Source organism: Drosophila tropicalis, unplaced genomic scaffold (genome assembly GCF_018151085.1).
Source record: "Drosophila tropicalis isolate 14030-0801.00 unplaced genomic scaffold, ASM1815108v1 contig_463, whole genome shotgun sequence".
Taxonomy (NCBI): Eukaryota; Metazoa; Arthropoda; class Insecta; order Diptera; family Drosophilidae; genus Drosophila; species Drosophila tropicalis.
The window spans coordinates 63,067-86,944 of record NW_027172929.1 but is presented as its reverse complement, the minus strand read 5'-3'; the positions used below and the strand labels follow the sequence as shown (position 1 = coordinate 86,944).

The 23,878-nt window shown below is 40.9% G+C and overlaps 11 protein-coding genes and 1 pseudogene across 11 annotated transcripts; 6 read left to right on the top strand and 6 right to left on the bottom strand.

Annotated features, from left to right (window-relative positions):
* The first annotated feature begins 116 nt into the window (after nucleotides 1-116).
* On the top strand, nucleotides 117-976 carry Jon25Bii (Jonah 25Bii). Its single transcript, XM_068287182.1, has one exon. It carries the CDS (start codon nucleotides 122-124, stop codon nucleotides 938-940), a length of 819 nt encoding a protein of 272 aa, XP_068143283.1. The 5' UTR covers nucleotides 117-121; the 3' UTR covers nucleotides 941-976.
* Nucleotides 977-2,124: 1,148 nt separating this feature from the next.
* LOC137574464 (serine protease 1-like) lies at nucleotides 2,125-2,999 on the bottom strand. The gene has a single exon (XM_068286787.1). It carries the CDS (start codon nucleotides 2,996-2,998, stop codon nucleotides 2,183-2,185), a length of 816 nt encoding a protein of 271 aa, XP_068142888.1. The 5' UTR covers nucleotide 2,999; the 3' UTR covers nucleotides 2,125-2,182.
* A 942-nt stretch (nucleotides 3,000-3,941) lies between these two features.
* On the bottom strand, nucleotides 3,942-4,766 carry LOC137574492 (serine protease 1-like). Its single transcript, XM_068286828.1, has one exon. The coding sequence runs from the start codon at nucleotides 4,763-4,765 to the stop codon at nucleotides 3,977-3,979; it is 789 nt and encodes a 262-aa protein (XP_068142929.1). The 5' UTR covers nucleotide 4,766; the 3' UTR covers nucleotides 3,942-3,976.
* A 904-nt stretch (nucleotides 4,767-5,670) lies between these two features.
* LOC137574497 (serine protease 1-like) lies at nucleotides 5,671-6,499 on the top strand. The gene has a single exon (XM_068286833.1). The coding sequence runs from the start codon at nucleotides 5,674-5,676 to the stop codon at nucleotides 6,451-6,453; it is 780 nt and encodes a 259-aa protein (XP_068142934.1). The 5' UTR covers nucleotides 5,671-5,673; the 3' UTR covers nucleotides 6,454-6,499.
* Nucleotides 6,500-7,632: 1,133 nt separating this feature from the next.
* LOC137574493 (serine protease 1-like) lies at nucleotides 7,633-8,450 on the bottom strand. Its single transcript, XM_068286829.1, has one exon. The coding sequence runs from the start codon at nucleotides 8,445-8,447 to the stop codon at nucleotides 7,668-7,670; it is 780 nt and encodes a 259-aa protein (XP_068142930.1). The 5' UTR covers nucleotides 8,448-8,450; the 3' UTR covers nucleotides 7,633-7,667.
* A 904-nt stretch (nucleotides 8,451-9,354) lies between these two features.
* Nucleotides 9,355-10,182, top strand: LOC137574487 (serine protease 1-like). The gene has a single exon (XM_068286819.1). The coding sequence runs from the start codon at nucleotides 9,357-9,359 to the stop codon at nucleotides 10,134-10,136; it is 780 nt and encodes a 259-aa protein (XP_068142920.1). The 5' UTR covers nucleotides 9,355-9,356; the 3' UTR covers nucleotides 10,137-10,182.
* A 969-nt stretch (nucleotides 10,183-11,151) lies between these two features.
* LOC137574499 (serine protease 1-like) lies at nucleotides 11,152-12,014 on the bottom strand. Its single transcript, XM_068286837.1, has one exon. The coding sequence runs from the start codon at nucleotides 11,990-11,992 to the stop codon at nucleotides 11,198-11,200; it is 795 nt and encodes a 264-aa protein (XP_068142938.1). The 5' UTR covers nucleotides 11,993-12,014; the 3' UTR covers nucleotides 11,152-11,197.
* A 1,752-nt stretch (nucleotides 12,015-13,766) lies between these two features.
* Nucleotides 13,767-14,617, bottom strand: LOC137574473 (serine protease 1-like). Its single transcript, XM_068286797.1, has one exon. The coding sequence runs from the start codon at nucleotides 14,609-14,611 to the stop codon at nucleotides 13,817-13,819; it is 795 nt and encodes a 264-aa protein (XP_068142898.1). The 5' UTR covers nucleotides 14,612-14,617; the 3' UTR covers nucleotides 13,767-13,816.
* Nucleotides 14,618-17,241: 2,624 nt separating this feature from the next.
* Nucleotides 17,242-18,116, bottom strand: LOC137574578 (serine protease 1-like). The gene has a single exon (XM_068286938.1). It carries the CDS (start codon nucleotides 18,078-18,080, stop codon nucleotides 17,265-17,267), a length of 816 nt encoding a protein of 271 aa, XP_068143039.1. The 5' UTR covers nucleotides 18,081-18,116; the 3' UTR covers nucleotides 17,242-17,264.
* A 578-nt stretch (nucleotides 18,117-18,694) lies between these two features.
* LOC137574579 (serine protease 1-like) lies at nucleotides 18,695-19,541 on the top strand (annotated as a pseudogene).
* A 1,034-nt stretch (nucleotides 19,542-20,575) lies between these two features.
* On the top strand, nucleotides 20,576-21,379 carry LOC137574541 (serine protease 1-like). Its single transcript, XM_068286895.1, has one exon. The coding sequence runs from the start codon at nucleotides 20,578-20,580 to the stop codon at nucleotides 21,358-21,360; it is 783 nt and encodes a 260-aa protein (XP_068142996.1). The 5' UTR covers nucleotides 20,576-20,577; the 3' UTR covers nucleotides 21,361-21,379.
* A 1,058-nt stretch (nucleotides 21,380-22,437) lies between these two features.
* Nucleotides 22,438-23,298, top strand: LOC137574489 (serine protease 1-like). Its single transcript, XM_068286822.1, has one exon. The coding sequence runs from the start codon at nucleotides 22,468-22,470 to the stop codon at nucleotides 23,248-23,250; it is 783 nt and encodes a 260-aa protein (XP_068142923.1). The 5' UTR covers nucleotides 22,438-22,467; the 3' UTR covers nucleotides 23,251-23,298.
* Nucleotides 23,299-23,878: the final 580 nt, after the last annotated feature.

Below are 23,878 nucleotides of genomic sequence, written 5' to 3'. Positions count from 1 at the left end.
TACTTATCTAACTACGTAAAAAATGATAAGACTAGACGAGTTTTCAAGTGGAAGTCTTCTTATAGCATGTCCTATATAAATAACTCACAATGTAGACATTGGGTCAGTCCATTCGTACAAAATGAAACTATTCCTCAGTTTGTTGGCTTTGGCTGTGGCCTCAGCATCGGCCTTTGAATCTGTCGTGCCCCATAAGGACGCTCCCTTGGGTAGCGGTTCTAGCATTGAGGGTCGCATTACCAACGGCTATCCGGCCTATGAGGGCAAAGTGCCCTATATTGTTGGTCTGGGTTTCAGCAGCAGCAGCGGTGGTTGGTGGTGCGGTGGTTCAATCATTGGCAACACTTGGGTGGTAACAGCTGCCCATTGCACAAACAATGCTGAGTCCGTGACCATCTACTATGGAGCCAGTTGGCGTCTACAGGCCCAATACACTCACACTGTCGGCAGTGGCAACTTCAGACAGCACTCTAACTATAATACCAACAATCTGAACAATGACATCTCTCTGATCAATACCCCACATGTGGACTTCTGGTCACTGGTCAACAAGGTGGAATTGCCCACATACAATGATCGTTACAACAACTATGCTGGTTGGTGGGCTCTTGCTTCCGGCTGGGGTCGCACATCCGATGACAGCACCGTCTCGGACTACTTGAACTGTGTGGATCAACAGATCATCGAGAACTCGCAATGCTCATCTGTCTATGGCACAGATGTGATCACCAATGATGTCATCTGTACTGCCACTCCTGATGGCAAGTCAACCTGTGCTGGTGATTCTGGTGGCCCATTGGTTACCCACGATGGCAACCGTCTTGTCGGTGTTACCTCATTTGTGGCTGCCAATGGCTGCACAGCTGGTCTACCAGATGGTTTCACTCGTGTCACCAGCTATCTGGACTGGATTCGCGATCATACTGGTATCTCTTACTAAAGAATTCCCCCAATAAATTAATAGTTTCTATCGAAATATCAATTATTTCTCTGTGGTCATTGTACTAAATGGAGTCTTATCGTCTGGCAAATTATTTCAGACTAGACGCGGCAACCCGGATTGAAAATTTCGATCAATGAACTTATCTTCTTATCATCATTTCTTTCCGCACTAGCTTTTTGAAATTTTGTTTTGGTTCTTTTGCGGCCAAACTTTTAAAAGTTTATACATATATGTATGTATGTATGTATATACATTTGTTCTAGCTGAATCGGTTGTGGCATATCTGTTTGTATGTCCATTTCAGCAATGGCTTTTTTGTAGACTTAAAAGCTTAAAGAAGTCCCAAGCAGGGCAAAATCAACACATTTGAATTGTAAATACCAAAAATATTTGTTGTTGTTGTCTTGTTTCCATAAATATGCAATAGGATGGACCATAACCACACGAATTTTCGGATCTACAAAATCTTCAGCACTCGGTGTTCTGTTACTCCTCTTTTGGAATACAAAAACTTAATTTTAAAATATGAATTAACGATCGACCCTCGGAAATCGAGAACAGATTGGAAGTGCTGACTTCAATAGTAATTCTCAATTAGTTTTAAGAATTTAGCATACAGAAAATCTGCTTATGATTTTGTGCTCTTCGAATATTATCGAAAATATTATTTAATTAGCTTTCACACTGTGCGTATACGTAATTGTTTACTTAATGATTGTATGTAACAAAGGCGGCTAATGAGGTATGGCCTATGCCGGCGATGACTGTAAATTCATCATTGCATTCGAACCGCAGGGACTGAATTGGCCGATAGGGGCGGTAAAGTGCAAATCGTATTTACAAACATTTTAATTTTATATTTTGAGTAATTTTAAAGTGGTTTTGGTGAGTTTCAAGTTTCTTTTAAGTGCAAGTTTTACCCCGAGCAAAGCTTTTGGTTGATATTTGTACTTAAACATGTTATAAAGTGCTTGTTTAGATTTGTTTGGAAGCACTATATGAAGTGTGAAACTAATTTACAACAGGTGATAAAGCCCTTTGTTTGCCACAATTAACCACTCAGAGTGTTTTTCAGCTGATTATGAATATAAGTACGCCCCTTTTCAAACATTCTCCCATAACCCTATAAACCCTCCTCCTATAACCCATTCACTATAGAAATGGAACAGAAAAACAAAATATTTGAGTTTGAAGTGCAGATTAGATATACTTGGTTTATATCTGTTTCGTTTACAAATGTTAGTAGTAAGCAATGCCAGTGTGATCGCGAATCCAGTCCAAGTAGCCAGTGACACGAGTGAAACCAGCCGGTTGACTGGCAGCACAGCCATCCCAGTGTCCAAAGGAAGTGATGCCCACCAATTTGTTGCCATCATGCAAGACCAATGGGCCACCAGAGTCACCGTAGCAGGTGGAGGTAGCGCCAACAGTTGAAATACAGATGGTATTATCGATGACATATCCACCGAAGATATTGTGGCATTCATTGTTATCAATAATCTGGACATCAATGCAATTCAGGTAGTTGGACATGCCGTCACCATCCCAGGTGGCACCCCATCCTGAGGCAAGAGCCCACCAACCAGCGAAGCTGTTGTAACGATCATTGTAGCTGGGCAATTCAACACGATCCACCAGAGACCAGAAATCCACATGGGGAGTACGAATCAGAGCAATATCATTGTTCAAATTATCTTGATAATCAGGATGACGAATAAAGTCGTTGCTGCCTACCCAGTGGGTATACTGCGCCTCATGACGGAAACTGGCTCCAAAGTAAATCGTCACAGCTTCGCGTTCGTTGACACAGTGAGCGGCAGTCAGCACCCAGGTATTGCCAATAATAGAGCCACCGCACCAGGTATTCACGCCATCCTTGATAAAACTCAAACCAACAATATACGGAACTTTTCCCTCATATGCCGGATATCCATTGGTGATGCGTCCTTGGATCTTATTGGACTGCAGCTCCTGTATGGGAACAGGCTTCTTCGAAAGAGTGGGCACAGCACTAGCGACAGCCACACCCAAAACTAGGAACACTAATAGCTTCATGCTGAATAAGCAACTAACGAAAATTCGCAAAATATCTGTTTGTTATATAGACGAGTCTTATCAACCAAGTGACCGAATATTAAATATATGTCATAAATTAACATTTGAATGGTGATTAGTTTGTCGACTCGAGGTGGTTGTAAATACATATATATCTTTAAAACTCTTGAGGTCGTATCTGTACGTGCAACAAGGCAACTTTTCTGGCCGTTTTTATAATATTTGTATACTCTTACAAAAGAGTCATATTTATTTAAATCAAAACTACTCAGCGCATAGAAAAAGGTATCTTTGCTCAAAATATATTTGATCTACACAATGAGACGAGTCCTTATAGGACTCTGAGCCTTCCATTTACTGCATAAATTGTTTATAACCGATCGAAATCACTATAGACTAATGTTCTTGAAGGATACGGGAACATTAATTCTTTTCATTAAAGTCAATAGATATATTGAACTGATCCAAATTTATCAAGCTCGAACGAACATATCAAAAAACTTCTAGAGGAAGGATACTGTCATTGCGTACAAACTTGAAAGTTAACAGATTTGTATTAAATAATAAACTTTTAATTACACGAAAAAAACAGAAGAATCTAGGAATTTGGGAATACAAACATTGAAGTGCCCGAAATTAACTCTAACTTAAACTTTTTTTAACTTTATCTTAAACTTCTTGAATAAATTGATTGCATATAAAACACGAAGAATTGCATATCTTATCTGAAATCTATACTAAGTTTAATTAAATTTATGTCTTTATTTGGGTAATAATAAAATTCAAGTAATTTTAAACGTCAAAAGGCCTGATAACACACAGCAGAGAAACACTTAATGATGGCAAAACAATGAATGAAACTCGAAAGTTGCTACTTGAATGAAACTCGTCCCTAGCCCCCATACTGCACTGCCTCATTAAAAATTATAGCCCAGTGACAGAATAGTTTTTCATAGATATTTTTATTGCTTTTTAAATTTAATAAGAAATGCCAGTGTTGTCGCGAATCCAGTCCAAGTGGTGGGTAACGCGCTGGAAGCCAGCTGGATGACCAGCTTGGCAACCGGATCCAGAAACCCAGTTGGTAACACCAATCAATTTGTTGCCATTGTGGGAGACCAATGGGCCGCCAGAGTCGCCACCGCATGTACCCTTGCCATCGACGACGCGGACACAGATGATGTTGGTGTTCACAATGCTGTTGCCATAGTAAGATTCGCACTCAGAGTTGCCAATGACCTGCAGGTCGACGCACTGGAGCCAGTCGGGCAATGGGCTGCCATCATAGGTGCCACCCCAGCCGCAGGCAACAGCCCAGTTGTCCTGGTATTGGTTGTTGCGATCGTTGTAGCTGGGCAGCTCAACCTTGTTGACCATGGACCAGAAATCAACATGAGGGATGCGGATCAGAGCAATATCATCGACCCAGTGATCGATGAAGTTGCCACTGCTAACGTAGTGGGTGAACTGGGCATTGGTACGCCAGGTGGCACCGAAGTAGACGGTGACACCGTCTCCACCAGTGCAGTGAGAGGCAGTCAGAACCCAGGTGTTGCCAATGATAGAACCACCGCACCACCAACCGCCGCTGAAGCCGAGACCAACGGTGTAGGGAGCCTTGCCCTCGTAGGCTGGGTAGCCATTGGTAATGCGACCCTCGATTTTGTTGTCGCTCACGGGCAGGTCCTTGGGATGGACAACGGCCGTATTAGGAGCAGCAGCTGCGGAAGCTACAGCCAATGCCAAAATAGTAATGAATACCTTCATGTTGCTCAAACAACTTGTGCATTGGTTTTTCGCTCAACGGGCTTTTATACCTACAAAACCCCAAGTGCAATCTAAGGATCATATATATGTCCACCATCTTCGGCATTTACGAGCACTCCGAGATAAGAGCCCTTCAATTGGAATTTGTAAAATTATGGGCCGAAAGTGATTTTTTTCAAATTGGCGTGCGCGGACATAGTTGAGATTAATTAGATTTATGAGTCTGTGGTCAAACTTTTGAGTACTTTAATATCAGATCACTGCAGGTTTATCTTTGTTTATAGAAAGGAACTAAGCTTCACAGCGGGAAATAATTGGTATACTTATACATAGAGTGCATTTGTGTCTTAGGTATCATTGGCTGGTACATTGATGCTGTATCGACTTTATATGTAACTGATTGAAGATTTTAGATTCTTAAATATTTGCAACTTTATTCAACTTTTGCAAAGTTTCTCAGAAAATGTAAGCTGTAAATTTGTTTTTTCACAAGAGTTTAATTGGTAATTTGCCATTCGATGTGAAGAGGTACTCTTCATATACACATACAGAAGTGATATGTATACTTCTTTGAAAAGTGTTCTGTGTGCGAACTTTCGTTTTTACAAAATACCAAAAGAATTTATATTGGAGATACAAACCATGACTGGCAATTGAACATTTTATATAATTGCTGAGGTCACATAAATAATTGCAATCTTTCCTTTGGTTTACTTAAGGAATGAAAATATTTGTAATCTTTCCCAGACTGAGTATCGCAAAAATAATTTGTAAGGGCCTTATCGCAGTATATACCAAACAAAACAAAGTAGTGAAATATATATGATCCTTAGATTGCAGCATAAGATATGCAGTCGGGTATAAAAGCCGGCTGAGGGAAAAACCAAAGCACAAGTTGTTTGAGCAACATGAAGGTATTCATTACTATTTTGGCACTGGCTGTCGCCTCCGCCTCGGCTTACGAGAGCGTGGTTCATCCCAAGGACATCTCCAAGTCTGAGAAGATTGAGGGTCGCATTACCAATGGCTACCCAGCCTACGAGGGCAAGGCTCCCTACACCGTTGGTCTCGGCTTCAGCGGCGGTTGGTGGTGCGGTGGTTCTATCATTGGCAACACCTGGGTTCTGACTGCCTCTCACTGCACTGGTGGAGACGGTGTCACCGTCTACTTCGGTGCCACCTGGCGTACCAATGCCCAGTTCACCCACTACGTTAGCAGTGGCAACTTCATCGATCACTGGGTCGATGATATTGCTCTGATCCGCATCCCTCATGTTGATTTCTGGTCCATGGTCAACAAGGTTGAGCTGCCCAGCTACAACGATCGCAACAACCAATACCAGGACAACTGGGCTGTTGCCTGCGGCTGGGGTGGCACCTATGATGGCAGCCCATTGCCCGACTGGCTCCAGTGCGTCGACCTGCAGGTCATTGGCAACTCTGAGTGCGAATCTTACTATGGCAACAGCATTGTGAACACCAACATCATCTGTGTCCGCGTCGTCGATGGCAAGGGTACATGCGGTGGCGACTCTGGCGGCCCATTGGTCTCCCACAATGGCAACAAATTGATTGGTGTTACCAACTGGGTTTCTGGATCCGGTTGCCAAGCTGGTCACCCAGCTGGCTTCCAGCGCGTTACCCACCACTTGGATTGGATTCGCGACAACACTGGCATTTCTTACTAAAAAAACGTCACTTTTGAAAGCAATAAAAATAATTAAACAATTTGAAGTTAACATTATTCATTTCAACATGGAATAGTCGAACACAGCTGGTCAGTTAATCTTTGCGCCTCCAATGATGGAAATTCCTCTACTTTTGTATTAATCTAACGTCAAAAATTTGAACAATGTTTTGGTAAAGCAAGTTTTGGGGAGCAAGGTCTTGCAAAAATTCAGTCGGTCGCTATATTTGCCGACGTGCTCCACTGTATGCAGGTTGATTTCAGTGTAGATCTGCACACCATAAAGCCGGATGGAGCAATGAAGTTTTTGTAAACTGCTCTTTTGGCCCATGTATTTCCTGTTGATCAGCCACCTTAATTGCTGCATCCTTTGCCCACAATTTTCTTTGCCGTATCTTTAAGATGGTGACCAATGTAAGGCGTTTATCGAGCGTGATGCCAAGATACCAAGGGTTACGCCTTCTAATTAAATAGCAGGGGTGTGGTCGCTGAGCCTTTTTAGTGTGTAGCAGGGATTTATGGTCTTCTATTCGTTGACCTTTTGGTTCCATCGCTTGCACCAAACTCAATGTTGAGGTTCCCTTGCATATCTGAAGCTGCCTCAGAGCGACATTTGGTGCTATATGGTAGTGCGCTATCGTCCGAATAAGTAGCAAGGACAGCTTTGCCGGGGGCAACCATTTGGTTTTCATTGGGGCGGTATACACTTGATCGTGAGTAATAATATAAATTGTTAATGTTTAATTTTTTTTTCATTTCCTACGCTAAAAAGTAGGCAATAGAAAAGTAAGCAGATTTATATATGTGACGACAATATGAATTTTGAAAAGCTCACTGCAAAAATTGAGCTTACAAACAGTTTACAGTTTAAATAATTATATAAATATATAGAATGTTCTCAACTAATCAAAAAATTGCGTACTTCGCTTACTTCTTCGGTCAGTTGATTGCATTTAAAACACGAAGTATTATCTTATCGTAAGTCTTAGCTGAGTTTAATTAAATTTATGTCTTAATTGGGTAAATAAATTCAAGTAATTTTAATCGTCAAAACGCCTGATAACACAGCAGAGGAGAACCTAATGATGGCAAAACAATGAATGAAACTCTAAAGTTGCCACTTGAATGAAACTCGTCCCTGCTGCACTGCCTCCTTAAGAATTATAGCCCAGTGACAGAATAGTTTTTCATAGATATTTTTATTGCTTTTTAAATTTAATAAGAAATGCCAGTGTTGTCGCGAATCCAGTCCAAGTGGTGGGTAACACGCTGGAAGCCAGCTGGATGACCAGCTTGGCAACCGGATCCAGAAACCCAGTTGGTAACACCAATCAATTTGTTGCCATTGTGGGAGACCAATGGGCCGCCAGAGTCGCCACCGCATGTACCCTTGCCATCGACGACGCGGACACAGATGATGTTGGTGTTCACAATGCTGTTGCCATAGTAAGATTCGCACTCAGAGTTGCCAATGACCTGCAGGTCGACGCACTGGAGCCAGTCGGGCAATGGGCTGCCATCATAGGTGCCACCCCAGCCGCAGGCAACAGCCCAGTTGTCCTGGTATTGGTTGTTGCGATCGTTGTAGCTGGGCAGCTCAACCTTGTTGACCATGGACCAGAAATCAACATGAGGGATGCGGATCAGAGCAATATCATCGACCCAGTGATCGATGAAGTTGCCACTGCTAACGTAGTGGGTGAACTGGGCATTGGTACGCCAGGTGGCACCGAAGTAGACGGTGACACCGTCTCCACCAGTGCAGTGAGAGGCAGTCAGAACCCAGGTGTTGCCAATGATAGAACCACCGCACCACCAACCGCCGCTGAAGCCGAGACCAACGGTGTAGGGAGCCTTGCCCTCGTAGGCTGGGTAGCCATTGGTAATGCGACCCTCAATCTTCTCAGACTTGGAGATGTCCTTGGGATGAACCACGCTCTCGTAAGCCGAGGCGGAGGCGACAGCCAGTGCCAAAATAGTAATGAATACCTTCATGTTGCTCAAACAACTTGTGCTTTGGTTTTTCCCTCAGCCGGCTTTTATACCCGACTGCATATCTTATGCTGCAATCTAAGGATCATATATATTTCACTACTTTGTTTTGTTTGGTATATACTGCGATAAGGCCCTTACAAATTATTTTTGCGATACTCAGTCTGGGAAAGATTACAAATATTTTCATTCCTTAAGTAAACCAAAGGAAAGATTGCAATTATTTATGTGACCTCAGCAATTATATAAAATGTTCAATTGCCAGTCATGGTTTGTATCTCCAATATAAATTCTTTTGGTATTTTGTAAAAACGAAAGTTCGCACACAGAACACTTTTTTAAAGAAGTATACATATCACTTCTGTATGTGTATATGAAGAGTACCTCTTCACATCGAATGGCAAATTACCAATTAAACTCTTGTGAAAAAACAAATTTACAGCTTACATTTTCTGAGAAACTTTGCAAAAGTTGAATAAAGTTGCAAATATTTAAGAATCTAAAATCTTCAATCAGTTACATATAAAGTCGATACAGCATCAATGTACCAGCCAATGATACCTAAGACACAAATGCACTCTATGTATAAGTATACCAATTATTTCCCGCTGTGAAGCTTAGTTCCTTTCTATAAACAAAGATAAACCTGCAGTGATCTGATATTAAAGTACTCAAAAGTTTGACCACAGACTCATAAATCTTATTAATCTCAACTATGTCCGCGCACGCCAATTTGAAAAAAATCACTTTCGGCCCATAATTTTACAAATTCCAATTGAAGGGCTCTTATCTCGGAGTGCTCGTAAATGCCGAAGATGGTGGACATATATATGATCCTTAGATTGCACTTGGGGTTTTGTAGGTATAAAAGCCCGTTGAGCGAAAAACCAATGCACAAGTTGTTTGAGCAACATGAAGGTATTCATTACTATTTTGGCATTGGCTGTCGCCTCCGCCTCGGCTTACGAGAGCGTGGTTCATCCCAAGGACATCTCCAAGTCTGAGAAGATTGAGGGTCGCATTACCAATGGCTACCCAGCCTACGAGGGCAAGGCTCCCTACACCGTTGGTCTCGGCTTCAGCGGCGGTTGGTGGTGCGGTGGTTCTATCATTGGCAACACCTGGGTTCTGACTGCCTCTCACTGCACTGGTGGAGACGGTGTCACCGTCTACTTCGGTGCCACCTGGCGTACCAATGCCCAGTTCACCCACTACGTTAGCAGTGGCAACTTCATCGATCACTGGGTCGATGATATTGCTCTGATCCGCATCCCTCATGTTGATTTCTGGTCCATGGTCAACAAGGTTGAGCTGCCCAGCTACAACGATCGCAACAACCAATACCAGGACAACTGGGCTGTTGCCTGCGGCTGGGGTGGCACCTATGATGGCAGCCCATTGCCCGACTGGCTCCAGTGCGTCGACCTGCAGGTCATTGGCAACTCTGAGTGCGAATCTTACTATGGCAACAGCATTGTGAACACCAACATCATCTGTGTCCGCGTCGTCGATGGCAAGGGTACATGCGGTGGCGACTCTGGCGGCCCATTGGTCTCCCACAATGGCAACAAATTGATTGGTGTTACCAACTGGGTTTCTGGATCCGGTTGCCAAGCTGGTCATCCAGCTGGCTTCCAGCGTGTTACCCACCACTTGGACTGGATTCGCGACAACACTGGCATTTCTTACTAAAAAACGTCACTTTATAAAGCAATAAAAATAATTTAAAAATTTTTAATTTAGCATTTTCTTTTCATTTCATAATGCATTTATGTCTTCAGGACAACTTCTTTATTTTTATACTAATTTAATGTTAAAAAAAAATTTTTACTATATTTTGATAACAATTTCCTGCAACTACATATGTAAATGTGTATGTAAATTTAGGAACGATTTTCAAAATTAACGTCGACATTGAGTTTTCAAACTATCAAGTATGTATGTACATACATCATTATGTTGAAATTTGCTAAATTTCGATTAAAGCGACTGTTTAAATCATTGGTCGGCACGGCCCATTCCCCGGACTAAGGCCTAGCTCTGCCGCAGCGCTGCCGTTTCACATACACTGTAAATGCTTGCATAGGTTTGGCAATGGCACTTCGGAAACAATTCGACTTGTGATTGTCAGAAAAAAATGTCAAAAGTCCACTGAAAAAATGGTTTGTTGACAAATGGAACAATTTATTTATTCCTTATTGAAAATTTAGATTCGATGTGCAATGCGTTATTTGCTGTATAATTCCTTTAAAGCAGGTTATACTGCATTAAATAATAACATTAAATTACCTTTATTACATAATTATAAAGCGTGTAAACATTTTAAGAAACATTTTAAACAATTTATTTTAGCTATTCAGTTTTTTTTAGTGTAAAGCAATAAAAGTTCTTCACTTTGTGTGTGTTGCAACATACATTTCTGACTGTATGGGTGCCGACTGCTGGTTGATACTTAAAACTTTTTTAATGTATTCGAAGATATCCAAAGATTGAATTTATTTAAAGCTGACTTAATAACTATATAAGTTTATTATCCTTATAAGAGAAGCTAAATTTCTCTGTCAATTTATGAAGCGCATCGAGAATGATATTAAAATTTTTTTTCTAATACAAGAGTGACGAATTCACAGATATTTTACCTAAAAGCTTATTTTAAGAGTTGACCGCTGTCAGAAGGGAAAAATTTGATTGGAAAGCAGTTAGGAAGTTAATTTAAAATTTTTTTATTGCTCGTTTAATTCAATTCAGTTGTTTTAGTAGGAGATGCCAGTGTTGTCACGGATCCAGTCCAAGTGGTGGGTGACACGCTGGAATCCAGCTGGGTGACCATATTGGCAACCAGAAGCAGAACCGAAGTTGGTGACACCAATCAACTTGTTACCGTCGTGGGAGACCAATGGGCCACCAGAATCGCCCTGGCATGTTCCCTTGCCGTCGGTGACGCGGACACAGATGATGTTGGTGTTGACAATGGTGTTACCGTAGACGGAGGCGCACTCGTTGTTGCTGATGACCTGCAAGTCGACGCACTGGAGCCAGTCGGGCAATGGGCTGCCATCATAGGTGCCACCCCAGCCGCAGGCAACAGCCCAGCTGTCCTGGAATTGGTTGTCGCGTTCGCCGTAGCTGGGCAACTCAACCTTGTTGACCATGGACCAGAAATCAACATGAGGGATGCGGATCAGAGCAATATCATCGACCCAGTGATCGATGAAGTTGCCGCTGCTCACGTAGTGGGTGTACTGGGCATTGGTACGCCAGGTGGCGCCGAAGTAGACGGTGACACCGTCTCCACCAGTGCAGTGAGAGGCAGTCAGGACCCAGGTGTTGCCAATGATGGAACCACCGCACCACCAACCTCCGCTGAAGCCGAGACCAACGGTGTATGGAGCCTTGCCCTCATAGGCTGGGTAGCCATTGGTAATGCGACCCTCGATTTTGTTGGTCTTCACCTCATCCTTGGGGTAAATGATGCCAACGGTTCCCTTGGAGGGAGCAGCAGCGGCATAGGCCACAGCCAAAGCCAGAAAAGTAATGAAGACTTTCATGTTGCAGAAACAACTTGTGATTCAGTAGCTTTCTTCAGGTCTTTTATACATAATTGCTCCACCTTAATCAGGAGATCATAAATTCTATAAAATGTTCTTCTTGATACCACGATAAGAGTTTTGCCATACCTTCATGCAAAATAATCCATTGTAGAATATAGTTTCTCAATATCTCCACGAATCGTACCAATTTCGTATACATATTTATATTAGTCGTGCTAATTTTATTTACTTCTTTGATTTACCTACAATAAGTTGAAGAAGTATTTTATAGTTTGTATACTAAATGCGCAGTTTGCTTTAGTGTGATTAATTTAATCACGTTTCCAATTTTATTTGTCTTGTTTTATTTAGATACTGATAATGTTTTCCCAATTTATGACTAAATTATTGTTCAAATTCGCAGTCAAAACTAACAATAGACCCTGTAAAAAAGGAGCATATGAATTTCGATCGACATACAGGAATGTATATAAAGCATATTTTCATGTATATATTTTGAAAAACGATTATGACTTTTATTTATTATTCCAGCTCATATGTAATGTGTGGCTGTTGAGTCAAATCAAGTATGTATTTGTAGGGTATACACACAATGGCATAGCCGATTTTTCAGTAATATTTCAGTTTTTGGCTCCTATATATCATTTGTACGCATTATTATTCGAGTGAATAGATTAGGTGATAACAATAAAGAAATTTAAATTGTAGTTTACATTTTCTGATTCATAAATGTGTATATAAATCTTAAATGGATTTCGATTAGATAGAGACAAGTCTATATTGAATATAGCCTCATAAAATCTTGGACTTGGAAAGCTGCTGGTACCTTCGTGTCAAATGCCATCATATAAATAACGAATAAGATACGGTATTCGAACATTTTTTACGATATTCAAGTACAAAAAAGAGTCACTAGTTGTTTCTTGCATATTTTCGGGGATAGGAACTTGTATAGCATTTTCCTTTTACCTTAGATTATTTTGAAAACGAAAACGAATAATGTTTTGCGTTGATCTGGAAAATAACAATTAGTACACAATTTGTTGAAACAGTCCAAAGCAGTCTATGAAATATTACACAACTATAAAAAGGAGCAGCAAGAAGATCTGTTTAATGTTGATCATTATGGGTTTATTTATTTAAAGATAAAATTAAACATATGATTTTTTTTTGTATTTTTTCTTTCATAAATTAGTACGAATAAAAGGGCATAATGCAAAATTTGTAAGACTCCTTAAAAAAACAGCATTCGCGGTAACAGAAACAATGTCCTTACAAAATTATTGTAATTAAAAAGGCTAACAAAAATGTTAAACACAATACTAAAATTTTAATTATGGTATTTTATTTTGCCTATAAAAAAAGACTAAGCAACGAAGACTCCCATGACCTAGATAGGGTTCTGTGTAGAATCGTTTTTTAAAACATTTAAAATACTAACAAGCAAAATTGTTTTTCCAAGCCCTTAAAGTGAAAATATTCCCTTAAGTTGTCATTATGTTTAAAATCCTTTCCTGTTCTATAATGGGTTCAGATTCATCGCAACAATGTCCTTAAAATGGTTTTAAGGCGTCCTGAAGCTGCCTTAAAGAATGCCCATAGTCGAATTAAAGCGCTCCTGAGGCGTATCATAAGATCAAAAAGCCAATGGAGATTATTGCAAATGTCTTTCTCTAATGTAAAAGTTGTGAAACTTATGAATATTTTGAGCTATTTTTGATAGTTGACCACGGTCAGAGGCAAAAAAATTGACTGGAAAGCAGTTAGGAAGTTAATTTAAAATTTTTTTATTGCTCGTTTAATGAATTCAATTCAGTTGTTTTAGTAGGAGATGCCAGTGTTGTCACGGATCCAGTCCAAGTGGTGGGTGACACGCTGGAATCCAGCTGGGTGACCATATTGGCAACCAGAAGCAGAACCGAAGTTGGTGACACCAATCAACTTGTTACCGTCGTGGGAGACCAATGGGCCACCAGAATCGCCCTGGCATGTTCCCTTGCCGTCGGTGACGCGGACACAGATGATGTTGGTGTTGACAATGGTGTTACCGTAGACGGAGGCGCACTCGTTGTTGCTGATGACCTGCAAGTCGACGCACTGGAGCCAGTCGGGCAATGGGCTGCCATCATAGGTGCCACCCCAGCCGCAGGCAACAGCCCAGCTGTCCTGGAATTGGTTGTCGCGTTCGCCGTAGCTGGGCAACTCAACCTTGTTGACCATGGACCAGAAATCAACATGAGGGATGCGGATCAGAGCAATATCATCGACCCAGTGATCGATGAAGTTGCCGCTGCTCACGTAGTGGGTGTACTGGGCATTGGTACGCCAGGTGGCGCCGAAGTAGACGGTGACACCGTCTCCACCAGTGCAGTGAGAGGCAGTCAGGACCCAGGTGTTGCCAATGATGGAACCACCGCACCACCAACCTCCGCTGAAGCCGAGACCAACGGTGTAGGGAGCCTTGCCCTCATAGGCTGGGTAGCCATTGGTAATGCGACCCTCGATTTTGTTGGTCTTCACCTCATCCTTGGGGTAAATGATGCCAACGGTTCCCTTGGAGGGAGCAGCAGCGGCATAGGCCACAGCCAAAGCCAGAAAAGTAATGAAGACTTTCATGTTGCAGAAACAACTTGTGATTCAGTAGCTTTCTTCAGGTCTTTTATACCCAAGTTGCTCCACCTTAATCAGGAAATCATAAAGATTAGAATTTTGCCCTACTCAGAATTGCAATATATTTAATTTCTGGTGTTTGTAGAAAATAATTCAAACGTCTGCAATCGCTTTTAAGGTTTGAGGCCACCATAAGCAAGCCTTAAGGCTAAGTTAACCTTAAACCGATCTTAGGGCAACATTATCTCATTTTATAGACGTTAGCCCATAGCTGAACAAATATTTTTGACAGTGGATAGGCTGACTTTTTGTTCCTTTATTTACCAAGAACATAAAAACAAACATAAGCAAAATAGGTAGATTGGCCAAAATTAAGTATAATAATTCTGTAAATTCTTAAAAACTCTTAACTTATCATAATTATAACTTGAAATATCATTTTAATGTTTTTATACCCTTGCAAAAAGGGTATATTAATTTTGGTCAGAAGTGTGCAACGCATAGAACGAAGCATTTCCGACCATACAAAGTTTATATATTCTTGATCAGAACGACGAGACGAGTTCAAATAGCCATGTCCGTCCGTCCGTCCGTCCGTCCGTCTGGATCAACGCAAGCTGAAATTTCGCACGTAGGCTTGTATATACTGCAGGGGTTGTATATCGCGGATTCAGCCGGATCGGACCACTATATCATATAGCTCCCATACAAACCCCAAAGTCACGAACAGTGACTTTTCTTAATAACTTCGTTGTTTTCTGTGCTATTATCGTAAAACTTAATATTATTATTATTGAGTTTATTACGCCTATAAACGACTGTGCCAAATTTGATCAAGATCGGATGACTATATCATATAGCTTCCATAGGAACGATCGGTCGAAAACAGTGACTATTATAGTTATCTTCGTTATTTCCTATGATTGTAGGCCATTCTTTCGCAAACATAAGCCTTTTTAGATAAAACGTTCTTCCACATTGATGGCTAATAGGTAAGGAAAGAGTTACCAAAAAAGTAGCAAGGGTATACAAACTTTCACGCGGTCGAAGTTAGCCCCGGACCTCTGGTTTTTTTATGTTTTTATGCACTTAAATTTTAAAAACAATTTTTTGCATTTTCACATGAAGTTGTTTATTAAACATAATCGTTTTAAAAAAGAAACATTATGTTTGCGAATCCTTTCTAATTGATTTGTATTCACATTTGACCTCGAAAACTTATATATTTTTTTAGTTGATTGCCATGAGTCAATTTTAAATACGCATTGTGCATTATTTTGAACTGTAAATACAAGTCCTTTATCTTAATCTTGCTTCATTATTTATTCATAAATAAGTTAAATCTATATTTTTAGTTTTACAATTGATATTCGAAATCTCAAAAAACAAATGCCCATCATTTTAAAATTGTAAATTTTCATAAGTTGATTAGATAATGAAAAATCTGTTTTGAAGAGTTCAAGTGAAGTGGCAAAGGAAGTTATAAATATTGATAAAGTTTCCTCAAATCGTACTTGTACTTTGATAATATTTTTGCTTGACAAATGACTTAAAAATAATACTTACTATAAAAGATGTCATGCAGTCTATTAAATTTGATTTGATTTGATTAGGTTTACTTTATCAGCGCTGGGTACAGTGCCGCACTGTAGGCAGGAACCTGTTGGGCCTTCAGTTAATGGTAAAATTGCAAAACCAAAAAAACTTAAACAACAACAAAAAGAAATTTTCAACATTAATTTTAAAAGAATAATATTGAAAATATTTCTTGAAGACTAATACAGATAAAACAGATTGGTTATTTATGACTTAAAATGTTTTTTGTTAAGTTTTTTTTTTATATTATTCAGGTTAGTACAACTTTGAATAAGATTCCGCTACTGCAATTGTTGGCCTTACAGGTAAGACAAATGCCTATCGACCAAGTACTAGGAGCTTAAGTTCTTCTAGAAACATGAAAGCGTTCATAGCAATTATCACGTTGGCGGTGGTTGTCGCATCCGTTTCGGGTGCTGTCCTACCAATGAAGCCTGTTCATACAAAGGATACCCAGGGTGGCATCGCCAACGGTTACAGTAGGTTTCAGTTTTAACGCCGGCTGGTGGTGCTGTGGTTCCACCATTGATCACACGTTTATCCTACTGCCAAGCGTTGCATTGGAGGTGCTACGTCCCTGACGGTTTAGTTTGGTGGCAGGTTTGGTTCGGCTTTACGATGCACAAATAATTTCTCGCATCACCTATCACTTGGATTGCATTCGTGAACATACTGAACCTACATTTTAAAACCAAATTAGAAATCCATTTCATTTTTTTGTAATAAAAACTGTTTTAACTACTTTTGTGTATGTTATAGCAGGAAAAAAAGACGAAGAAGTTTAATTAGATTTTAAAACAAGTAAATTGACATTCTGAAAGCCTACCAGAACTTATTATCAGGAATGCAGACTCAAAGAATATTCCTGAATATTGGAAATTCGTTCCGGCAATTTAGTTCAAAATACGGAAAACAACAACTCTGGAAACCAATTTACTACAGATTTAAAGTAAGATGACTTAATGTAAGATGCATGCAAAAAAATTTGCCTGCTATCATATGTATAAGTCTCTGTCTTCCATTTGATACAAAAACTTAGCTTTAAGCGTTTTATATTTATTTATTAGTAAGAAATGCCTGTGTTGTCACGGATCCAATCCAAGTGACTGGTGATACGGGCAAAGCCAGCTGGACTGCCTGCCTGGCAACCAGAGGCACCCACAAATGAGGTGACACCAACCAACTTAGCGCCATCGTGTGTGACCAATGGGCCGCCAGAGTCTCCCTGGCATGTGCCCTTGCCATCGACGACACGGACACAGATGGTTGAATCGGAAACGATACCAGTGCCATAGGTGGCAGCGCACTCAGAATTGGCAATGATTTGCATATCGACGCACTGGAGCCAATCGGGCAGTGGGCTACCATCATAGGTGCCACCCCAGCCGCAAGCGACAGCCCACCATTCGTTATAGCTCTCATAGCGATCGTTCAGGCTGGGCAACTCCACCTTGTTGACTTGTGCCCAGAAGTCCACATGAGGAATACGAATCAGAGAGATATCGTTAAGGATGCCATTATAGTCGGGATTACGGATAAAATCGCTACTGCTGACAGTGTGGGTATAGACGGCCTCCGTACGCCAGGTGGCACCAAAGTAAACATCCACCCTTTGAGCATCGGCAGTACAATGAGCTGCAGTTACGACCCAAGTGTTGCCAATGATGGAACCACCGCACCACCAGCCGCCGCCATCCTTTGCAAAACCTAAGCCGACAGTGTAGGGAGCCTTGCCTGCTTCAGCTGGATACCCATTGGTAATACGTCCCTCAATCTTAGTACCCTTCAATTTAGCCAGATCCTTGGGATAAACAATTGCCTCATATGCCGAGGCAGAGGCAATGGCCAAAGCCAGAATAGTCAAGAACACTTTCATCATGGAAGTGAAATGAAACTTGCGTTCTGACACTTCCAAATGTTGACTTTATAGCCCTACTGTGAGTGGTTTTCTACCTACACCCACTTAAGTTATCAATACAAAACACAAGCCACATGCATAAATACTTCACTAAGCCCTCAATAATAATTCTATTTAATTTACTTGCCAAAGAGCTGGAAAAATTTAAACTCAAAAACTTACGTAGATATGCTCGTAAAAAATATATGACATGGTATAAGTGATATATAGGAATTAATTATTATTGATAAGCCCGTAACGATGGCCGATCGAATGGTTCAGACTTAAGCCGTAATAAGGGTCCTTTCGACCCTTATTTTTCCATTTTAAAGTTTATTATTAATAAAGAAACTACTCTTTCCGATACACGTGAATTCCCTGAATGTTTGATGCTTTCTCTTATCTAATCTTGCCAACAAAATGTGCATAGGCCCCCCATTGAACTAAAGTAGGTCTTTGCTACTTGAAGATTGCCATTTATTGCTAATATCAGAGGTTAATTGCACCACAATATTCATAAATCACAGCATTAATCGATAAGATTTAAGTGTGCCAACTCAATGAACTAAGAAATATAAAAGGCCATAGCAGTCCGAATAGCTTCAGTTATTCGCTCACAATGAAAGTGTTTCTAACGATTTTGGCTCTGGCTGTGGCCTCAGCAGCCGCTGCTCCAAAAGCAAGCATTGCTTACCCCAAGGATCTGGCTAAGGCCAACAAGATCGAGGGTCGTATTACAAACGGCTACCCCGCCGAAGAGGGCAAGGCCCCCCTATACCGTTGGCTTGGGCTTCAGCGCCGGCTGGTGGTGCGGTGGTTCCATCATTGACAACACCTGGGTCCTAACTGCCGAGCATTGCATTGGAGATGCTGAGTCCGTGACCGTTTACTTTGGTGCCACCTGGCGCACCAATGCCCAGTTTACCCACTGGGTCGGCAATGGCGATTTCATCAAGCACACTTCGGCTGATATTGCTCTGATTCGCATTCCTCATATCGATTTCTATCACATGGTCAACAAAGTTGAGCTGCCCAGCTACAACGATCGCTACAATGACTACAACGAATGGTGGGCTGTTGCCTGCGGCTGGGGTGGCACCTATGATGGCAGCCCATTGCCCGATTACATGCAGTGCGTTGATTTGCAGATTATCCACAACTCCGAGTGCGCTGACTACTATGGCCATGAACTGATTGGCGACAACCGCATCTGTGTCCGTGTTGTCGATGGCAAAGGTACATGCGGCGGAGACTCTGGTGGCCCATTGGTCACACACGATGGCTCAAAATTGGTCGGTGTTACCAACTTTGTGGCTTCGGCTGGTTGCCAAATTGGTGCCCCAGCTGGATTCCAGCGTGTCACCTACCACTTGGACTGGATCCGCGACCACACTGGCATTGCTTACTATTAAATGATTCAAATAAATTGAAATGACAATATAATATGGCTTATTTTACTTATTTTCCTTTGAGCTTTTATGTTTGAAAAAGGGTTTACTTATCCTCGTTTCCCAAAGTATTCAAGGGGACTTGGTGGAGGCCTACATAAACCTGTTTAGCTGAAGCAGCTGAGGCTCTAGCAAAGAATCCCAACTAAACCAAATAGTTTCACCAGCATTTTGCTCAATCGATTTTGCCTATATACTATTTGGCTCTTGATTATGAATACCATTAATGGGATGTTCGATTTTCTGCGAAATTAAGTTCAGACACTTTTTCTCACACACATTTGATAGCCGGACCTCATGTCGTATGAGTTTTACGTATTACGCATACGACAAGTGGTCCTTAAGTAGTTTTGTGTCTTCCTTTTCAAAAAGAATTAAACATGAAATTGTTGTGTAGTTATAGATATGATTATTTTATATAAGGCGTCGATCTCTGTACATGTGTATTTTTTACACTAAAAGCAAAAAGCTAAATGATTAAATGGTAACTTCTAACAAGTGCAAATGTTAGAGAATGCTAGAAATATATAAGAAGCACGATAGGGATATAAAGTATTTTGCTATTTCATTTGCAGTGAGAAGTGATGGGGTGGGCCAATACATTGTCGGGCAGTGCATCATGAATATACGAGAATTCGCTTCACAATATTTCACAATATTCCAGGTCAACCTCTACACAAAGACAATGAACTAGTTCCCCTGATTGAATTTTAGTTTCAATTTGGAATTCTGTGTTGATTTCATTTATTACTTATGTTCAACCAGTTTAAATTGTTCTTTCGTTCTATAAATTGGAACTATAATCTGAAATGTTAGTGTTATCTTTATTCTAAAGATTTAAGAAACAGGCCTTAGAAAGACGAACTTCCTCCTTCTTATCATTCGCTATTATAATTAACGACGCAAACATAAATGTATAAATATTATATACATCATTAATTATTTATGGTTAAATAATTGGAATACGAGTAACGAAAATTGGTATAAAAGCTCGGGCGAAAATTACAAAATCAGCAAGTTGTACTTTAAACATGAAGGTGTTCATTACTCTATTGGCTTTGGCTGTAGCTTCCGCTGCTGCTGCTCCTAAATCGGCCGTTGTCCATCCCAAGGACCTGCCCGTGAGCGACAACAAGATCGAGGGACGCATTACCAATGGCTACCCAGCCTATGAGGGCAAGGCTCCCTACACCGTTGGTCTGGGCTTCAATGGCTGGTGGTGCGGTGGTTCCATCATTGGCAACACCTGGGTCCTGACTGCCTCTCACTGCACTGGTGGAGATGGTGTCACCGTCTACTTCGGTGCCACCTGGCGCACAAATGCCCAGTTCACCCACTACGTGAGCAGCAACAACTTCATCGATCACTGGGTCGATGATATTGCTCTGATCCGCATTCCCCATGTCGATTTCTGGCACATGGTCAACAAGGTTGAGTTGCCTAGCTATGGCCAACGCGACAACCAATTCCAAGACAGCTGGGCTGTTGCCTGCGGCTGGGGACGTACCGCTGACGGAAACCAACCCGACTGGATGCAGTGCGTTGACTTGCAGGTCATCAGCAACAACGAGTGCGCCTCCGTCTACGGTAACACCATTGTCAACACCAACATCATCTGTGTCCGCGTCAGCGATGGTAAGAGCACTTGCAGTGGTGACTCTGGTGGCCCATTGGTCTCCCACGACGGCAACAAGTTGATTGGTGTTACCAACTGGGTCTCTGGTTCCGGATGCATGGCTGGTCATCCATCTGGCTTCCAGCGTGTCACCCATCACTTGGACTGGATTCGCGACAACACTGGCATTTCCTACTAAGATGCCTGTTCTTAAACAAGATTTTCAATAAAAAGTATTTTATAAAAATTGTGTTGACTAATTTCCTGCCCAAGATGACACTTCCAAATTTTTTCCATACTCTATAATACTGTACGTTTTGGGCTCGTTCAGAGTCTAGCTTTTGTTACGTATACTGAAACCTAGTGCACTATACCATTAGGATTGATGCGTCGACATTAAATCTGAATAAAAGCAACTTGATAAAATATATTTAATTCTTACTATAGACAGAGTCTAGAAACCAGTTTTCCTTTTAAAAAATTTATGTTTAGGAGGGTAAATCATAATTTGAATACTAAATCATTACTTAAAACGTCGGGACATTGTTTTTAGAAAAAGAAGCGAAATTGAAACACAAATATCAGTCTAAGAGTTTCTGCCAATTAACAAGGAAAAATTGACATTATTGATGAATAAAATAAATTTAAATTGCTAAGGAAAATTTCTTGATCGTAATTGACTCCATAACCTACTTCTTCTTAAATTCTCATTTTGTTTACACATTTGTTTTACACATTTTCGAGCACAGAATACCTGAGGAGTCAAAGTAAATATTACTCAAAAAGCTTTTTGTATCCAGGGTAAGGGAATGCCGCCCAAAAGAAGCAACAAAACATTATGAACAAAACAATAGAGTAAATAAACTATAGAACCTAAATTGATGGCATCTGCCTAATCCATTTTGCAGTATGACCGATGTTAGCATCTGTAATATTATTACTTAATATGTATGTTTTTAGTTGAAACTTTGTGTTTAAAAAAAAATTGACTGATTTATTAGTAAGGCACTCTATCTCACATAAAATTTGCCACAACCTAAGCTAGCTTCCGCTTTCAATTTATAAACTCTTTACTCTTTACGTTCTACTCTCAAGTGTTATCTTCGGAACTCGCAAAGCAAGAATGAGCTTATTGAAGAGCCATGTGGCATTCTCTTACCTTATCATGTGTTATTATCATTATTAACGACCAGAATATAACTATCAGTTGGGTGATTATTTATGGTCTAAATCCTGAGTGAGGTTCAAGAAAATTGTTATAAAAGCACAACTGATTTTCTGAAAATCAACAAGTTGTTCTTTAAACATGAAGGTGTTCATTACTCTATTGGCTTTGGCTGTAGCTTCCGCTGCTGCTGCTCCTAAAACGGCCGTTGTCCATCCCAAGGACCTGCCCGTGACGGACAACAAAATCGAGGGACGCATTACCAATGGCTACCCAGCCTATGAGGGCAAGGCTCCTTACACCGTTGGTCTTGGCTTCAACGGCTGGTGGTGCGGTGGTTCCATCATTGGCAACACCTGGGTTCTGACTGCCTCTCACTGCACTGGTGGCGACGGTGTCACCGTCTACTTCGGTGCCACCTGGCGCACAAATGCCCAGTTCACCCACTACGTGAGCAGCAACAACTTCATCGATCACTGGGTCGATGATATTGCTCTGATCCGCATTCCCCATGTCGATTTCTGGCACATGGTCAACAAGGTTGAGTTGCCTAGCTATGGCCAACGCGACAACCAATTCCAGGACAGCTGGGCTGTTGCCTGCGGCTGGGGACGTACCGCTGACGGAAACCAACCCGACTGGATGCAGTGCGTTGACTTGCAGGTCATCAGCAACAACGAGTGCGCCTCCGTCTACGGTAACACCATTGTCAACACCAACATCATCTGTGTCCGCGTCAGCGATGGCAAGAGCACTTGCAGTGGTGACTCTGGTGGCCCATTGGTCTCCCACGACGGCAACAAGTTGATTGGTGTTACCAACTGGGTCTCTGGTTCCGGATGCATGGCTGGTCATCCATCTGGCTTCCAGCGTGTCACCCATCACTTGGACTGGATTCGCGACAACACTGGCATTTCTTACTAAGATGCCTGTTCTTTAACAAATTTTTTAATAAAAGTTATTTAAATCAAACTTTCGATCAAATGAGCGTTGATCATTTGTTTTTGTTTCTGTTATAAATCCGTATTCTATGACAGCTCAGGGTAGAAAAAGGAAACAGCCGGAGTTTCTCCTTTTTCTCCCTTAATGTACTTTAAATAAGAAAGTCGACTTCCTAGAAGCTTTCAGCGAACTTAAACTGTGTTAATAAATGTTAAATGATTAACAAAAGAAGTAGAGAATTGACTTTATGGAATCTGAAGCATTCTATGTTTGCGATTGATACGAAATCATAATTCGTAAACTCTTGCAAAAAGCATATATGTACATACATACATTTGTATGTATAGATACTGCAGCTGTTGTATATCTCGAATTCCGCCGTATCGGATCACTATATCATACTAATACTTTGCTCAATAGTTTCGTTATATTCTAAAATTTGCCTGTTTTATTTAGCTATTAATGACTATGACAAACTTTATAATGGTCGAATGGCTATATCAAATAGCCTATGAGAGGAAAAATGATTTCGGTCGGAAAAACATATTTTCTTCCTGTGCGGTTATTTTTAAAAAATGGTGTAAGTATATAAAGTGTATATGTATATGTA

Excerpts from the sequence above, each read along its gene's own strand:
- Jon25Bii (XM_068287182.1), top strand. The coding sequence starts at position 122 with ATGAAACTATTCCTCAGTTTGTTGGCTTTGGCTGTGGCCTCAGCATCG.
- LOC137574464 (XM_068286787.1), bottom strand. The coding sequence starts at position 2,998 with ATGAAGCTATTAGTGTTCCTAGTTTTGGGTGTGGCTGTCGCTAGTGCT.
- LOC137574492 (XM_068286828.1), bottom strand. The coding sequence starts at position 4,765 with ATGAAGGTATTCATTACTATTTTGGCATTGGCTGTAGCTTCCGCAGCT.
- LOC137574497 (XM_068286833.1), top strand. The coding sequence starts at position 5,674 with ATGAAGGTATTCATTACTATTTTGGCACTGGCTGTCGCCTCCGCCTCG.
- LOC137574493 (XM_068286829.1), bottom strand. The coding sequence starts at position 8,447 with ATGAAGGTATTCATTACTATTTTGGCACTGGCTGTCGCCTCCGCCTCG.
- LOC137574487 (XM_068286819.1), top strand. The coding sequence starts at position 9,357 with ATGAAGGTATTCATTACTATTTTGGCATTGGCTGTCGCCTCCGCCTCG.
- LOC137574499 (XM_068286837.1), bottom strand. The coding sequence starts at position 11,992 with ATGAAAGTCTTCATTACTTTTCTGGCTTTGGCTGTGGCCTATGCCGCT.
- LOC137574473 (XM_068286797.1), bottom strand. The coding sequence starts at position 14,611 with ATGAAAGTCTTCATTACTTTTCTGGCTTTGGCTGTGGCCTATGCCGCT.
- LOC137574578 (XM_068286938.1), bottom strand. The coding sequence starts at position 18,080 with ATGATGAAAGTGTTCTTGACTATTCTGGCTTTGGCCATTGCCTCTGCC.
- LOC137574541 (XM_068286895.1), top strand. The coding sequence starts at position 20,578 with ATGAAGGTGTTCATTACTCTATTGGCTTTGGCTGTAGCTTCCGCTGCT.
- LOC137574489 (XM_068286822.1), top strand. The coding sequence starts at position 22,468 with ATGAAGGTGTTCATTACTCTATTGGCTTTGGCTGTAGCTTCCGCTGCT.